The 17500-nt window shown below is 37.7% G+C and overlaps 2 protein-coding genes across 2 annotated transcripts; one reads left to right on the top strand and one right to left on the bottom strand.

The window, feature by feature from the left end:
• Positions 1 to 563: 563 nt before the first annotated feature.
• On the top strand, positions 564 to 13184 carry LOC111335157 (uncharacterized). The gene is made up of 12 exons (XM_088747526.1): positions 564 to 808; positions 895 to 1001; positions 1154 to 1336; positions 2806 to 2876; positions 3248 to 3349; positions 3885 to 3957; positions 4773 to 4920; positions 6338 to 6494; positions 7281 to 7441; positions 7533 to 7672; positions 8621 to 8740; positions 9652 to 13184. The coding sequence occupies exons 1-12, from the start codon at positions 718 to 720 to the stop codon at positions 10468 to 10470; spliced, it is 2172 nt and encodes a 723-aa protein (XP_088603652.1). The 5' UTR covers positions 564 to 717; the 3' UTR covers positions 10471 to 13184.
• Positions 13185 to 16041: 2857 nt separating this feature from the next.
• Positions 16042 to 16842, bottom strand: LOC148737272 (octopamine receptor beta-2R-like). Its single transcript, XM_088749290.1, has 2 exons — positions 16372 to 16842; positions 16042 to 16185 (listed from the first exon to the last, which is right to left on the bottom strand). The coding sequence occupies exons 1-2, from the start codon at positions 16840 to 16842 to the stop codon at positions 16042 to 16044; spliced, it is 615 nt and encodes a 204-aa protein (XP_088605416.1).
• Positions 16843 to 17500: the final 658 nt, after the last annotated feature.

Raw genomic sequence — 17500 nt, 5'->3', positions numbered from 1 at the left:
CAATTGCTGAATAATTTAGATAGAGGTTTGTGTCTTCTGCAGTGCTTAAGGAAAGTTTAATGTGGGGCAGGCCTGTGTGTAGCCATGGGTTGTCGAGCAAATCTATGTTTGAAACAAATGATTTAGCTGTAAAATTGAAAATGTTTCAGAATGGAAAAGTAGAGGTCTCAAAACTGTCACGGGTCACGTTGCCTCTGTACATGATATTTATCAAGAGAGGCGAGGTGCCAAACTTGTTTAATCTAGATTAACGATGATTTTTTTTTTTTTTTTTCTGAAATCTGGTCCAAAACGAAGTTGAAGAGAATGCCTTGTGGATTTTATCGAAGACTTTAGTTAGTTTGGTTTTCTTCAATTATTTTCTTTCTTTCCTTCGTAGCATGATTGTAGCAGAGAAAAAGAAATTGCAGTGACCTGCAGAGGTCTAAAACAATAAATAAATGTAAAATGAATCTGAAAAACATATAAGTAAGCGAAAAGAATATCAAAGACTTCCCAGCCCTACCCTAGTTAGGAAGATATTGTGCTATTCTCAGGCTTTTCCGTGCTTTATACCCATGATGCAAAGCCAACTATGGACGATCATATTTGAAGCCACTTCGTGTTTGGCTTTTCTATCGAATGAATTTATTTTGGTGCCAACAATCGCCAAAATGTGACACGATAATTTATGGTAGCAGTCTTCGAGGAGTCGCCCAGCATTGCTGAGGACGAAAAATGCACAATGAAAATAGTGGAGTGGTGGAGGATGGACAGAAAGAAGCGCCCCTAAAAGATTCGATCAACAGTACTCCGACAAACCACCAAGGTACTTTTTAGTAGTTGGCGTGATTTTAGTGGAAAACTTTTTGTTCGTCTCGAGTAACTCACGAATCGTTGTTTATCCTTGCACAGTTGTTGACGGCGATGGATCGGAAGGTCTTAAACCCCCCGACAGCAAGACATTTCAGCTTCAAATGGATGAAGTTTTGGGGAAAATTCGAGTGACCGAAGAGAAATTGGTAACACTTGTTGCACTTTGCTGATTAAGCCGATTTTGAATGAGTCCCTTTCATTGAAAGAGATCGTGTCGTTTTCGTTGTTGTTATCGCGGCCGTAAAATTGTTTCTTCCAGCTTATTTGTGATTAAAATTCCTTAATTCTTTGCTTGTAGAAATCACTTGAAAAACAAGTGGTGGCGTCTGGGTGCAAAAGTAACACGTCGGCTGCCCCGATTGACAGAGAGAAGTTGCACGGAGAACTTCAGGAGCTACGCGCTCAGCGTGAGAAAGTCGTCGAAGAAAGAAAACAGTGCGATGTCGAACTCAAAGGGTTAAACGTTCAAGTTCAGAAGAAGGTAGGTTGTATTTTTCACCCAAAGCCACGAATACCGCAGCCACAGTATGTTTACTAATAAAACTATTTTTAGTAAGTGACATGTTCGCTGCGGAAAAGAAATTAAAGCGGTTTTTACCGCTGTTTCCGAATTATTTTAATGTTATCTCTTTGAATTATATGTGATCTTTCAATTAATTAGAGCTTTACTGGCTTCTGTGCTTGTTTTATTTATGTGATCTCAGTATCGATCATCTATCTGTCGATGGCGACGTATCAGATTGGTGAAATAGTACTCAAGTTTGTATGTAATTTGGAATTGGACCATCGCAAATTAAAAAAAAAAAAATTAAAGCCAATTAACCCCGTTATATAATTTCTGTTACAATGTGTCGGAAAAGGCAAAACTGTTTAGTCTATTTTTTTTTTCTAAGAGATGATTACAGAATGTATTTCGATTCAAAACCAAATACACGTTTTATGAGTGTTATTTTGCGAGCTGAAATTTGTATTTATATGACTTAAATCTCGTCCGTTTTCCATTGTCTTAATGTACAAAATAGCGCCTTCGAGATTTGAAAGGGAATTTTATAAATTCTTGAGTAAGGCTACATGAAATAAAAAGTAGAGATGGGTAGGGGCAAAAAAATTTTTTCTTTTTAGCTGCCCATATATTTTTCCCCTACATGTTTAACTTGTCATGTTGAACCACTTTTTGGGGTAGAGAGAAATGTTGGTTGAAGAGGGGGGGAGGGAGGGTGAGTAGTAATTTAACCCTTCAGGTGTTTTTGGGTGTGCATGTGTGTGTGTGCGTGTGTGTATGTCTGTGTGTGTGTGATACAGCCATATAATATTTAATAATTATTCCATGAGCATGCGGTGGATATGAGATGATAGATAGCCAACGAGGCACTTAGTGCCGAGTTGGCTATAATCATCTCGTATCCAACAAGTGCGAGTGGAATAATTGTTTTATTAGAAACGACCCCAAGATATTAGACAAATATTACCAAATCTTAAATTTTTTAGCTCCCTTTTAATTTTAACCGGATGTGTACGCTTACCGTATTTGTAGATTATGGTATATTGGCTCATATACCATAATGGCTAAGCCAATAAAAAGTCTTGAATTGCATTATACAATGATTCAGTTTTTATAATGTTATTTATTATATGGCTGTGTCTCTCTAGGACTGGGAACTACCAAATTCACAAATTTGATTGGCTGAAATCAATATTGAAAGCAGTTTAAATTTCCCCATCTAGACCGGTATAGAAAAAAAAGGTACAAAGAATATAAAAAATTGGCATATAAGACACAGCCATATAATAAACATCTTATTAACCGAGCTAGGTCGGTCTGTATGGGAGAATCTTGACCTCGGTCGCTGGTACAGACCTCACTGCATTGGGTCTGTACTGGTGACCTCGGTCAAGATTCTCCCATACAGACCTCCCGCTCAGTTAATAAGAACTCAGTATTTATTTTAGAATGATGCATGCACAAAGCTTCAAGCAGCAGTGAGGTACAAATCAGAAGCCAGAATAGATGAAGCAGTGAGGTTTGTTTATTTATTAATTTATCTACTATTATCTTTTCACTTATTTTTAGGAGTATTGTTTTGGTTTTTGCCAGTGAGTTACTTCAAAATACCACATATCCCTTTCTGTGCTTCCACTGTATTTCATTCAAATGGTTTACAAATCCTTGTAGGGTACTCTTACATCCTAACTTGATTACCTATTTGTGAAGAAGAGTTACTTCAAATGTACAACAGCCATTTGCAACTAAAAAATTACATGGCGAGGGGGTGGGGGTGGGTGGGGGGATGTTGAAAAATATTTTGCAAACATTCAAATGTTGTTTCTTTTATAAGAATTATTGTAGCTGTGCTTGTTTTCTGACCCTTTAAATATTTATCTTTCTCTTCAGGAGACTAGAACACCAGATGCAGGCACAACAGCTCAAGTTAAGTGAAGAAAAGAGAATAGTTGCTGAGATTGACACACTCAAGCGTTCAAAGAGAAGTTTAAAGTAAGTATCCCAAATTAAGGCAGGGTATATCATACTTTGAACAAATAGAATGACTACAAAAGAATTTTCCATAATGATATCAGTACAATATCAAGTAGACAAGTGATGAAGGGGATTATTAGTTGATCTGATACAAATTCTCAGGACTAGTATTTTAAGAATTGTATAGCAGTCAGTCAGGAGAATTGCTAAAGAGATCTGGGAGAAAAGAATTAACACCCTATGATCAAAAAGTCTGATTATTTTCATGAGGTATTTATATTAGTTTACTTACAAAATAAGGATGCCTTGGTGTTTTTCTTGTTTGTATGCTTTTTATTTGCATTTTACTTTTAAGAAAGCAGAACTAAAGTTCTTCAAGAGTTGAATACAAAATAATAGTCAGCCACTCTTGAAAACGAAAAAGTTAATCTTTGTAGTCACCGAGAGATTTCCTACAGCTTCATCATATATTTGTAATTCCAAAACCTTCCATAAGAAGGACTTTTTCAAGAATGTTTTTTTTTTTTTTTTTATAATTTTTGTTTCTTTACAGTGAATATTTAGCTCTCAAACAGCTTGTGGATCAGATGAGGGACAAACAGAAACAGTTAAGATCCCAGAGAGATGTGAGTAACATACAAAGCTTGTAAAGATTTAATTTTTTCATATTTTGTGTTAATCTAGTTACTTTCTTTTCGAAGTTTAAGACAGAATTCACATTCTTGAAAAATCCAGCATTGCCATTGTGTGGTGAGGCAGCTCAGCTTTATATGAGGCAGACTTATACAGATCAGCTTTTCAGTGTGGTTTTGTCACATGATAATGACTCTAGCAGAATTTTTATGAATCTAGGGAGTAAGAAAAACTTCCTGCAAAATTAATGCACTTATGTGTACTTATAATAATTAGGGAGATGAACATTTTTCTGTCTGTATAAAATATTTTGTAACTTTGCTTGAACTATCTTTTTCCCTTTTGTTTGGCAAATAATTTTTTTTTTTTTTTCATTTCTGGCACAATGAACAATAGTCAGTGCCTCCCAGTTAGCTCAATGGATAGAGCGCTGGACTGATGTGCGGGAGGTCGAGGGTTCGAGCCCCGGCCGGTCCAACACTCAAGGTCTTATTACAAGTGAGAAGAATATGCTACCTTTCTACAACGTCAAGAAATGAGTTAGACACTCTAGTCTTCTCGGATAGGGACGAATAAATGGAGGTCCCGTCTCCTGCAGGGTTAGGGGTAGGAGACGTTAATTTCCCACGCATGAGATCACTGTGTGATGGATGTCCTCCCCTGGGGTGGTTGCTGGGTGGGAATTGGCCCTGAAAAGTCCCCATGGAAAGTGGTCAGTTAATATATGTATGTACTTCATGTATGTATGTATACTAATAGGATATTTTTTATCAAAACATTTATTATGAAATAATGATCCATTTTTTAGGCCTGTGTGAAAAGAATAAATGCCTTGAAGGCAAGAGAAGAGAAAGTGAAAAACCTGTTAGATTCAGCAGGCGCCCATGCTGAAAAGGAAGAAGTACAAATACAGCAGCCTGAACATCTGAGTACAGTTGTAGAAAGCATCAAAAAAGGTAAATAACTAAAGAGGAGTTTGTTTCTATTTCCATTTGCAAAATGTACAGTAAAGTTGTCATTTGGAAAAATTGCCATCTAATCCTTTACCCTCCTGACATCAGTAGGGATCTTCTCCATAGTGTTTCTATACATTTCCTAAGGTGCTGACAAGGAGAATTTGTTTAACAATCAAGAGCTTCTTTAGTTGGTGATCATTTCCTTAATTTTTGTGACCTTAATGTGCGATTCAGGGGTGATATTGTAAGGAGAAATTAGCTGTTAGTCACTCGCAGGGTTTAAAAGTCTAAGAACTAATCTGGCAAGTTCCAGGGCTTCATACTAACAGTAGCCCACTCAGCCACAGACAAGTAGAAATTAAGTTATGGCTAGTGGTTCTCAATTTCCACTTACCAGTTTGGCTAGTAAACAACTGAAATTGTCATAACATCCAAGTGGTCTCTAGCCACTTGGTCAGTTAGTTGAAAAGTTAGTGTCAAGCCCTGAAGCTCTGAAAACTTTTTCAGACTCGTAAACAATTCAGTAGGTCAACTACTAATAAGCAGATGTAAACCACATCATCAGGGCTTGACACTAACTCTTCAACTTACTACCCAAGTGACTAGTGACATCTTGGATGTTACAACAATTTCAGTTTGTTTACTAGCCAAACTGGAAATTGAAAATCACCAGCCAAAACTAAATCTCTACCAGTCTGTGGCTAGTGGGCTGCCGTTGGTGTTGAGCCCTGATCACTGCCATGTGTTTGGATACCCAATGAGATACAGTGTTAATAATACCATTCTTCAGTGATAGTAATTAATATACATGTATACCATGCAAACTTGCTCATTGACAACTTGCACAAAATAGAGAAATATCCTCACAAGTCATGGGTGATCTTACTAAGACCAGTGCCTAGGATTTTGGATCCAATATCTTTCCACGGCACCAAGGAGACAGTTACGTTATTCATTTGCAAACAATATTCAAATTGAAAGTCTGTCTTTATTATTTGTTTAAAGAGTGATTCAAAATAATAACTAAAATTATTTCCAAAACTTGAGTTCTTGTTTCATTGGGATATCCAAACACCTTGCAACTACTACTGTAACAATTATAGAAGCACTCAGTTTACAGTCTTGTGCTTTCATTTTAATTTTTTTTTTTTTAATATCTTGAGGAAACACTTGCTCTTGTTAGAAAATAGTTCCTCAACAATGTTGTCAGTGATGTCCTTTGAAAATTACCAAATTATTTTCTTATGAAAAAAAAATTTTTGTCAAGGTAACATAGATGCATACTCACAGTTAGGTAATTTAGAAAGGACCTTGAATTGATAGCAAGTGTTTCCCCAAAATAAATCCTTATGCAGTCAAGTAAAATCTGTTTATTGATGTCTAGATAAATTCTCACATTTCTCTCTTTGGTTTGAAGAGCTGAATGAGCTTCATAGAGAGAGAAAAGAACTGAAAGCAAGGTTTTCTAAAGAAAAGAGTGACTATTACTCTGCCATGAGAGAAATAAAGAATCAAAAACAAAGAGAAGAGGCTACCAAGAGAAAGAATGAAAAGCAAACCATGATGAAAGCTGTGTAAGTTTCATCACACCTGTATTTAACTATTTTGGAGGATTTACACTGTCAAGAAACTGTACTTTGCCTTAGGTGACTTAGTGAGATTTAAAGGTAGCACAAAAGGGGCCAGTTATTGCCCATAAAACAAGGTGAAATTTGAGTGCATTAAAGTATTTCACAATCTTAAATCTAAAACATAATTTACCAAAACCTTTTATGTCATACCAACAAAGCCTCTTCTTTTGATTGTGGGGTGCAAAGATGCAGACCCTTGGAATCTGTTCCCATCCCCACGTGTGACCCTGCATAGAAATCTCTGTGTTATTTAATGGTCTAGTAATATACATGAAAAAATTTCTCAGTTCTGATTGGTTAAGATGAATGCAGTTTTCGGTTAATTCAGTGCAGAAGAGAGTTAATTCAGTGCAAAAGAAACAAACAAACCAGACACTCTGATTGGTCAGAATGATTGGTCAATGTAAATGTCAAGGTCAATGTCACTTGCAAAGTTTGATTAAATTATTTTTGCACGTGATGCGTGCACTTCTCTTCTGTGTAGTTATGAGAAGCTACCTCGTATTTTTTCATGTATATTATTAATACATAATCACATGATTTTCTTGTGCAATTTGGAAGAAATAATCACTTGTAAATTTTTTCAAAGACCACAAATTCCACTTGCCCTATGGGTTCATGCAATTTTGTTAGTCTGAAAAAATTTACTCGTGCTTATTTATTTCAAATTGCACTGGAAATCATGTAATTACCTTTACAAATTGAAAAGCATTTTTGTTTGCACTGCAGGGTCAGCATCAGAGCCACACGCCAGCTCTATGAAAAGGAGAAATCACTTTGTGACACCCTCATCAGCCATTTGGAGAAGTTGCACTCAAGTTTGGTTCATCTCCCAGAAATTCAAGGGGCAGCTTCAACAGACAAGGAACCAGTGGTCTCGTTATCTGCAAGTATGCACATGTTTTGTAGATAGCACATTTTTTTCTGAGTCTCATGCATATGATACTTGATCTGATAAAATTTGATACATGTTGTTTCCAGGTGCTGACTTTTCCTCATGTGGTGAGGGAATGTTTCTCAGGCGCAAGTCAGATGCTGATGACCTGGTGGGAGTCTTTGCTGGAGTTCATAGAATATCACGGAAAGGCAGTCGCAAAGGAAGGCGTTCGTCAGCAAAAGAGGTCTGTAACTAGTTACTGATGAAAAAAATTGATAAATGGAATATTCACCAGCAAGGAGATATATCTGTTAGAGTTTGAGATCAAAGTTATTTTTTAAGTACAGTCTAATTTTCTACTGTGGGTGACCAAGACAGAATTTCTCCTTACCACACCAGTACAATATCAAGCAGACAAGTGATAAGAATATGGAAAAATGTCAATTAGGGGATTATTAGACGTACGTAGCTGATCCAATACCAAATTCTCCAAATTAACATCACGAGAATAGTATAGCATACAATAAGGCAAATTAATTACTAATGAGGTATTGGAAGCAAAAATGTTAACTCATTCTGATCAGTGTTAAAGAATCTAGCAAACATATCAACACCTAGGTTCTCCTTAGGTTGTGTCAGAGTCACTGAAAGCAATCACATCAGAAACTAGAAATAAACTTTGGCACTCAAATTTTCAGTGAAACTTTCTACCCACTGTTCAGAGGTCATGAGGGAGGCTCTGGCCTCCTTATTACTGAGTGTTTTAAGTCTCATGACTCAATGAAATAAAATAAAATGCTCTCCTTTTTTTTTTTTTTTTGGAAACTAAAATTTTATTTCTGGCAAAAGTTTTATGACCTTAGTGATGAGTTTGAAAAGGTGTAGTGTAGAGTCCTTAATTGTCAGAGTATTAGTCAAAAAGAAAAATTCCAGGCTCAATTCAGTTAATTTCCCACTCACAAGATTACTGTGTGATGGATGTCCTCCCCTGGGGTGGGATGGGTGGTTTGCTGTCTTGTGTTTCATACATGAGCCTCTGGCTCGGGCAATCTGGGTAACCATGCCCCACATAAGGACAATAAATTTAACTGATTGATTGACGTGACTGCTTGCTATAAATGTTATTGATAATTTCCCATTTTTCTCTACAAAGATATTTATTTTCTATAAACTTTTTCTTTACCCAATTAAGGTGCCTCGTAAATTGAACCTTCATCCAGAAGTTGTTGAACATCTTTTAATGCTTGGTTTATCACCACCCAGTACTGCCGCTGATATTCCAAAGGTTCTTGAAGAGCTTCATGAAAAGAAGGTAATTGAAACCTCTTCAGGTTCTTCATTAATTTTGGAAGTAGGCATATATTAGGACATGAGTAGGCAGAGGACAGTTCAGCAGTAATTGAGGCAGATTAGTCATCAGTCTTTCTCTTCAGTCTATTCAACATGGTGCACAACGAACTGATCGTGTTGTTGATTGAATTGTTAGAGCTTGTTACAAAAATCAGCCAATAACCAAATAGGAGACAAACATTTTGTCAACAAAAAACACCTTTATTGGTGACTACCTTTAGAATATAATGAATGTTTTCCAAAAAACACACAAAAAGTGGGAGGTGGAAAGGCCATAGTAGCCGGCTCTGTTGTGGAGAATAGCTGCTAGAATTATTTTGCTGGTTGCCTGGCGGCTTCTGATGAAATCCACAAGTGTGTCACTAATGTTCACAAACAGACCCACAGCAACACGGAATCTATTTGTCTCTTAAATAGAGCACGGAAAAATTGTTAATGGTGATGTCATCCTTACAACTGTTCTCCAATAGATCATGAGTAAGAACTACTAATCAAAATTTGTCTACAGTTCAGCTTATTAATAAAACTATGTAAAATTAGTCACATGTCCATCCTTTTGTAACCAATTTAAGTCACTATAAGAAGTCATTGCTGGGGTCAAGTTAATTTGTAACTATTCGCACAAGCTCATTGCCTTGCATTGATTTTCAGGAGCTTTATAATAATAGTCCATCGTCAAGCTCTTTGGTGGCACTTACCAGTAATGACCCCATGTCACCAATAAGTGAAGAAGCTGTACCAGAATACCGAAACCAAAATTAGTTGCATGTCCATGCTCTTGTTGCCAATTTAAGTCACTTAAAGAAGTTATCACTGACATCAAGCTAATCTGGAACTGTTTGTAGAAGCTCATTGCATTTTGTTGATTTTCAGGAGTTCTATAACAATGCTCCATCGTTAAGCTCTGTGCTGGCACTTACCAGTAATGACCCCATGTCACCAATAAGTGAAGAAGCTACACCAGAATTCCCAACTAAATTTGAGGGGAAAGATGCAAGTAAAATTTCTGAGGTGTCAGCCAAAAATGAAAGCACAGTGGAGAAAGTTGAAGATAAAGAAGGAGGTGAACATTTGCATGTCATTGTTTCTCAGTCTTCACCTGAAGGTGATGAAGCATCTTCTAGTGAAAATTTGGATGAAGTGAGCATTGATTCAGCTGAGGATTTAAACAGTTTGGTATCAGGAACAGATAAAAATTTGTCAGATATGGAGAGAGCAGAGCTTGAAAAGTCGGCTTCCAGTGAAGCTTCCACAGACAAGCCAGTTGCTAGTCGGAATTCTGATAAAGGTGGGGAAGGAAAAGGGAACCACAAGCTTACACACACTATGAGTGAGCCTATATCAGTTGTCCCCTCACCATCAGGCAATGATTTGTGTGATTCAGACAAGGTTGTTAAAAAGAGTTCTGATGTCAAGAATCGTTATCATGTCCAGGAAGAGAAACATGAATCATCTATGAAAGACCAGATGCTCTCCAGGTCTGAAAAAACAGACGTAGCTTCAAGGGAAAATATTTTCTCACCACTTTCACAAAACAGCACCAGTGCAGAACAGCCCAATTTTACCAGCTCTTCTCCACACACTCCAAAGCTCGCACTGGAACAAAATGGCTTGGAAGTTGCCTATGAGAAGAATTCCTTAAAGGGGGGACACAATATTGTTAAAATGCAATGTGAGAAGTGCCCTGCTTAGATCATTAGGTTAGTAGTGTTTATAAGATCTCTTTTATAGACCTTTTCAGTGGCGGATCTAGAGGAGACAATGGGGGAGGGGGGGGGGGGGCTGGGCCCTCCCCTTATTTTGGGTTAAAAATAAATATTGCAAAAGTAACACCAGCAGACGACACACCAAAAAAACCAACCCCCCTCCCCCCCTCTTTAGCTCATGGTCTGGATTCGCCTCTGCTCTTTTATGAATAGCAGGTATTGTTAGTAATGATTATTTCAGTAGCATGCATGTGCTCTTGGATTAGCTGTTTGGAATGCTCTCATGTTGTAATTAAAATTCTAAACTGGTAGAGGACTTCTCAAAGCTCAATACTCAGACAACCAAAGAAAAAGTGACACTTTTATGAAAACTTTTACTTGTAAATGATGGGTTATACAAGTTTTTATCCCTTTGTAACTTCTACAAATGAATTGGCAATGACTCCACCTGAAATTTAGTTAAATATGAAAGAGGTTTATGGTTTTGACACCTAAAATGACACTTTCCATAATAGGTGAAATTTTACATTTCTACCAGTAGTCATCTTAAAAATGGGTAGACAATGTTGGACCAAGTGCTTTCTTGCCATATTTAAGACCTGCTGCTAACTTACAAAATGATTGTTGGAAAATTTGCACTCATTTCAAAGTTGCCATGATGGTTTTTGCCATATTTAAGACATGCCACTAACTTACAACAAGAGTGTTGGAAACTTTGCACACATTTTAAAGTTACCATGATAAAAAAATCAGTCTTACGTACAAAATGAAAGGCTTGGCATGAAGCCGCTTGTAATTTTTACTTACATGCGCAATTGTCACAAAAACAATACAATAATGGTGACTTATTTTTAATCAGAATTTATATTAGATAAGTCAGCATTTCTCCGTTTGGACAAAGAGTTAGAATTTGTTATCATTGAGATGTATGAGATGGGAAATTTTACACAAACGTTGATAATTATGTGATTTGAACAAACTGCCTCTATTCGATGTGGGCTACGTTTTTTTAAACTGGGTTTGAAACTTAAACTTGGTTGCACAAGAGTGACCAGTATCTATATTCTCCTAGCAATAGCACCCCTGAATCACACATTAAGGTCACAAGAATAAAGAATTCATGTTATCAGTGAGTTGTAATAAGATGGGAAATTTGACACAAACTTTTTGAACAAACTGCCTCCATTCAGTGTGGGCTACTTTTTTAAAACTGGGTTTGAGAATCACACATAAGGGTCATGAGAATAAAGGAAATGATCAGCAATTAAAGAAGCTCTTGACTGTTAAACAAATTCTCCTTTTCAGCATTTTTAGGAAATATATGAAGTAGAGTTTGGAGAATATGCATGCTGGTGTTAGGGTGTAAAAGTATAGGAGATGAACTAACTCAAGGGAAAACTCTTTTCTTTTATAATTTAATTTGTGGTTTGGCAGAACAGGTGTGGTGTTTGTTGTGTTGTAAATGTAAAGATTGTTTTCCTTTTAAGGTACAGTATGTCAGTCAGAGCTTATCCAGCTTAGTCTGTGGTACAATGTTGATTTTATTGCTGATTTTCGCGTGAATTCCTAGTTTGGGATTAGCCCTTAACGGTGAAGGTGATCGACATGTTATTTCTCCTGACAGTATCACTGTTGAGTAAAACAAAAAGGACATGGGAATGAGGGAAATAATCACCTACCAGAGAAGCTCTTGATAGTTGAACACCTTCTCCACTTCAGTACTATGGGCAGTAGAGAGATTTAGCACCTCGGCTTAGTGAAACGGCCAACGTCAGCTTGCGCTTTCACGTAAAATTGCGTAAACCTTGCTGCTTTCGCTTTGCGTGAGTTCCTGTCATGGTTGTATGACTTACAAGGAATAGTTTTGGTGCCTTTTTCCGATAATAACCTTTTACTGTGTGAAAGAAAAAGTGAGAAAAATCTTATGTGTACTGCAAACGCAAAACAGGTTACTTTCACGTAGAAACGGCAAAGCGCGACCAGCAAACGTGAGAAAATGGCGGGAAGAAAAACAAGGTCACGTGGTCACTCTTATCGCTCACGTTTTTCTTAAATGTGGTGCTAAATCTCCATTAAATGTAAAGAGAGTACTAAGGAAAATATACACACTGATCTTACGGTTTAAAGTGATAATGGTATCCGGTTGACTGTAGTGATCTGAATTATCAATTGATTTTTCTTTGGCCTTGAAGACCTAGAAGAAAGGAATTCGCACAATTAGGGCCGGTTATTTGAACAAAGTTTAGCCGTTGTTTAGCAAAACCGCATTCTAGGTCGTCTTCAACTTAGCCGAAGCTCTTATCTATACATTTACTTTCGTGAACAGTGTCAAGATGGCCGAAAGCTTATAGTGGAAGGACATTTCTTTAATTAAATTAAATTGAATCAAACTAAAATTAATATAATTAAAAAAAAAATAATAAAGAATTAAGTCTACCCAGTTATGGAGAATCACTGAGGTTCACTGCTTTCGTATTACCGCGGTTTGGGTTAGACTTCGTATAAATAACCGGCCCTGAATATTTTAAAAATTCAAATTTGGGTACTGTTAAAGGTGGAATAAAAGAATTCTCTTGGTTCGTACCAAATTGCATTCTGGTTGTATGTGTCAAACTGGTCGCACCCAGTATCGTGGGGTTTGCAACGCCATGATAAACATCTTCATAGAAATATTAAAATAAAAGCAAATGGCATAATTTATGTTGTTTATGTTATTATATTTATTGTATTTAAGCAATCTTCAATTGAGTGTCGAAAGTAGCCTTGGGGAAAAAGTCGCAGAAGGAAGAAAAGCCGGCAGCTGTACACACACAAACCCCCTCCCCACCCTACCTTCCTTAGTTCAAGGTCTGGATCCGCCACTGGGTGTTGCACCGGTTTTGCCTTACTTCGCTTTGTGATTGGTTCAGGAAATTTGTGCCTCTCTCAGCCAATCAGATGCACAGAAAGGCTAAAATTTCTGGATATAATTTGGATATATCAGCAAAGTTGAAATGATAAATTGTCCTCCGTAACGATTACAAAAGCTGACGTTTCGAGCGTTAGCCCTTCGTCGGAGCAAAGGGCTAACGCTCGAAACGTCAGCTTTTGTAATCGTTACGGTGGCCAATTTACCATTTCAACTTTGTTGATTTATCCAAATTATTTCGTTACCCCCACCGACGCAGCCCCAAACAGTTTCTTTCGAAACTATCAGCCTTTAAAATTGCTGGAAGTTGCTAGAACCGCAAAAAGTTGCTGCAAAACCCAAACGTTGCCCAGATTTGCCAAGCACAATCGGGACGGGCCTCGGGACATACATGGGTGGAGGGGGGGGGGGGTCATTTTGACAAGTGGAGTAGGGTCGTCCTTTAATAGTGGGCCGCTCCAATAGATGCGCTCAAGAAGGTGTACGGTTTGCGAGACAATTATCTAAAAAAGACTGTATGTATGAAAACCGAAAAAGGAAACTTTGGACGAATGAATACATAGGAATGGTTGTCATGTGACCTTTCCGGCCCCAGGGCCCGTTTCTCGAAAGTCCCGATATGTTCCGTTTTTATTCAAGATAGGGATTTCAAAAGTTTGGAAAATGATACAATAAAACTATTAGCTAAAGAAACAAAATGGACCGGTTTGGGTGTCAGAACCTGCTTCCCTATCTTTTAAATTTTGATTTCAAAACATCGCCTAGGGTCCGTTGAGTTACCGGGAATTTCAAGAAACGTGACTTTCAAGAAACGGGCCTTCGCGCACACGATCCTACAGAAAAGCATAATGAAAGCTGACGTGTGTATGGCCGGAAGGATTGAACTCAAAGGAATTGAAACAGAGAAAAAATTAGGTTTTTCGTTGTAAAATATTTTTGTGTTATGAGCGTATCAATTGGTATATGTTGTTCGTAATAATGAGGTCGCCCAGTGGTGGCCCTTTTGACGAAGGTTTTTAAAAGATCAGCAAGCTATATTGACTTTCTGTTTTGACAGCCATGTTGTGTATCCTTTTCTTTACTTTTCGCATTTCGTCTTAGTTAGTTACATCATATGTTTAAAGGGAGTTTTGCTGATACAATTAACTGGTTTTTGTCATTGTTCATTTGGCTTTGTTCCATGCATTAAATCACATTTTTCGGTTAAAAATCTAAACTCTATATTACAACATATTTCTCAGTGCTTGCCGCAATGTTACATTCGAAATCAGTTCATCCTAGTCTCTCTCCCGCGCATGCTCAGAAAAAAAAAAAAAAAACAATTCAAAATTTTCTCTTAGACGGAAGAATCAAGTGAAAGTGGTCGGCGTATCATAGAAACTTTGGAAATAAATAATTATCTTTGAAAAGACAATTTTAGAGAATTTTTAGCGCTCGATCGCGCGTCATGACGCTGAGCCAAATATTTTCCAGTCTGGCCCTCCCGTTCAGCCAATAAAGTACCTATTACAATTCTCTAAGAGACACCTTTTAGAAATCATTTTGGCAAGGAAGCGTGGGTTATAGTGTTTAAGGCATTCAGCGATCTCTTCAGTTGTTGTTCCTGTCAAACCTGGAACAGCTTACCGCTATCCATGCGGAAAATAGCGTCGCTCAATTCTTTTAGGAACTCTCTTTGGAAAAAATTCTTTGAAGAGCAGCAGGCCAGTTTAAATCATCTTATTTTGTGAGTTAGTTATGCTTTTGTACTATTAATTGATTTTATCTCTTACCTCTTGTATTTTATTCGTTATATTGTCTCATAGTTATGCCATAGTTTTCAACTTCCGTATTAGATACAATGAAATATATGAAATTCACATATTTTGAACTGCGATATTAGATACGTATGATGCACGATCCTCGCAGTAGATAGCGCTATTTAAGCAATAGCGAAAATCAGACCTTAAAAAAAAATCAGGCCTGTACGGGATTCGAACCACTGACCTCTGCAATACTAGTGCAGCGCTCTACCAATTGAGCTAACAAGGAGCAGGAACTGGGAGCAGGCCGTTAAGTTGATTCGTTATAAACCCGTGAAAGTCATAAATCAGATACAATGAAATATATGAAATTCATATATTTTGAACTGCGGTATTAGATACGTATGATGCACGATCCTTGCAGTAGACAGCGCTATTTAAGCAATAGCGAAAATCAGACCTAAAAAAAAAATTTTTTTTTTTTTTTTCAGGTCTGATTTTCGCTATTGCTTCAATAGCGCTATCTACTGCGAGGATCGTGCATCATACGTAACTTCTGTATTGTACATAACTTTAGAGGGCCACGGGTTTGTTGGTATTTTTATACTATTCTAGTGCTACCCTCTTTAAGTAAAGTCTTTACTTACTTACTTACTTATAGGATGGCATCTCTGGTATTGGGCTACCTGTGCAGTTCTTGATTGCTCAGTTGAAGGGAGTCCCGCAGTAGCTAGCCGTGAATCATGTACACCTAGCCTATCACGTTGTCTGTACCAATGGCAAATGAAATGCCATACACAGTCCACCAATCCTCTTAAGCGTTCTTTTAACTCCAACGCGAACAGAATAGATTATCGGATTGGTCAGAGGGCTGATGTAGAAAATACAACGCGTGGTTTGAGCAATTTCAGGCGGAAACTCTTCTGTAAAAAAAATTACGAAGAATAGAATCAGTCCAATCAGGAAGAAAACAGAGCACAAATGCCGCGATTATGATGCAGACATCGACAGTTGCCTTCCGATCGATGATTCTTCTCGCCTCACGCTGTTGCTATTGGCTCGAACCCTGGTTATAACTTGCACCTGTGCTCTCCTGTTCTATGACTGGTTGATCGTTAGGCTGGAGGGAATTCACTGTTTTTAAAAGTCTCCAGTTCAGGAAAAAGATTATAAAAAAGGGCCTAGCAAAGTAGAGTAATTTAACGAGAGCAAGAAACCGTCCGGCGTTTGTAGTTACCTTGCAAAAGAACAGTTTTGGATGATAAAAAAGGGATTCGGCATGTAAGAAAAAAGTGACGGCGCACAAAACAACAGGGAGAATCCATATTAGCAGTATAACCATGGCTTTTGAGCTGGTAATGGAATTATCGTACGTCAGAGGTGATTTCACAACGGCGTGGTACCGTTCATATGACACAGCAACGAGATGGAGAACTGTGTTCAAGTAATAATACCTTGAAATAACGAGATGAAGTTTACACATTGTTTCGCCGTACAACCATCGTTCTTGGGCAGTGCTTGCGATGATTGGAGAGTTACCCAGGATTAGAAAGAGAACATCTGATCCTGCCAGACTGGCAAGTAAAACATACTGCATTACATGAAACCTGCTTTCCATAAAAATCGTTGCTACGACCAGTAAATTTCCAGGAAGGCCGACGATATCGATTACAGCATGCAAACCAGCAAGGATTTGGGGGAAAGTCATAATTAAAGACGGCGCAACATGATGCTGGCGTCAATAAACTCGCAGCTTATTCGGCGTAATTCAATTTTTAATGAACAGCTGGTGTTTTAGTCTTCTAGGGACCAAGACAGAATTTCTCCTAACAATATCAATACCAAATCAACAGTCAAGTGATGAGAAGAAAGAAAAATATCAATACGTACGGGAAGTATCAGCTGATCCGTTGAAACATTCACCGAACTGACATAATAAATTAAATGCGATGTTATTCACCGCAAGGCACAGGCATACTCGGAGAAAAGAACTCCGAGCGTTCCCAATATAGAAGTCGAACCTACGACTTTCCGATTAATACTTCAGATGCTCTACCACTGGCCATAGGATTCGCTGTTGCTTGGGCCAGGGCTCAGGTCCTAGAATTATTTTTTCCGAGTATGCCTGAATAACACCTTCTTTCACGTGAACACCAGGCTTAAAATTCACCATCCTCGTTTAAATCATCATAAAAAATCTATGGCAGACAGAGAGGAGAATTAGCAATGAGATCTAGGTAGTGAAAGAAAGAATACAAAGTAAAACGCCGACGGCAAACAGTCTAAGAACGAGCCAATGAATTTTCATCCAGTTGTTATGTACCAGAATTGAAGTTCCATAGCTATTGTTCCCTTCCATTACTCAC

This window comes from Stylophora pistillata, chromosome 2, assembly GCF_964205215.1.
Source record: "Stylophora pistillata chromosome 2, jaStyPist1.2, whole genome shotgun sequence".
Lineage (NCBI taxonomy): Eukaryota > Metazoa > Cnidaria > Anthozoa > Scleractinia > Pocilloporidae > Stylophora > Stylophora pistillata.
Note: the sequence above shows the minus strand (reverse complement) of the source record. Positions and strands in the feature narration are given on the sequence as shown.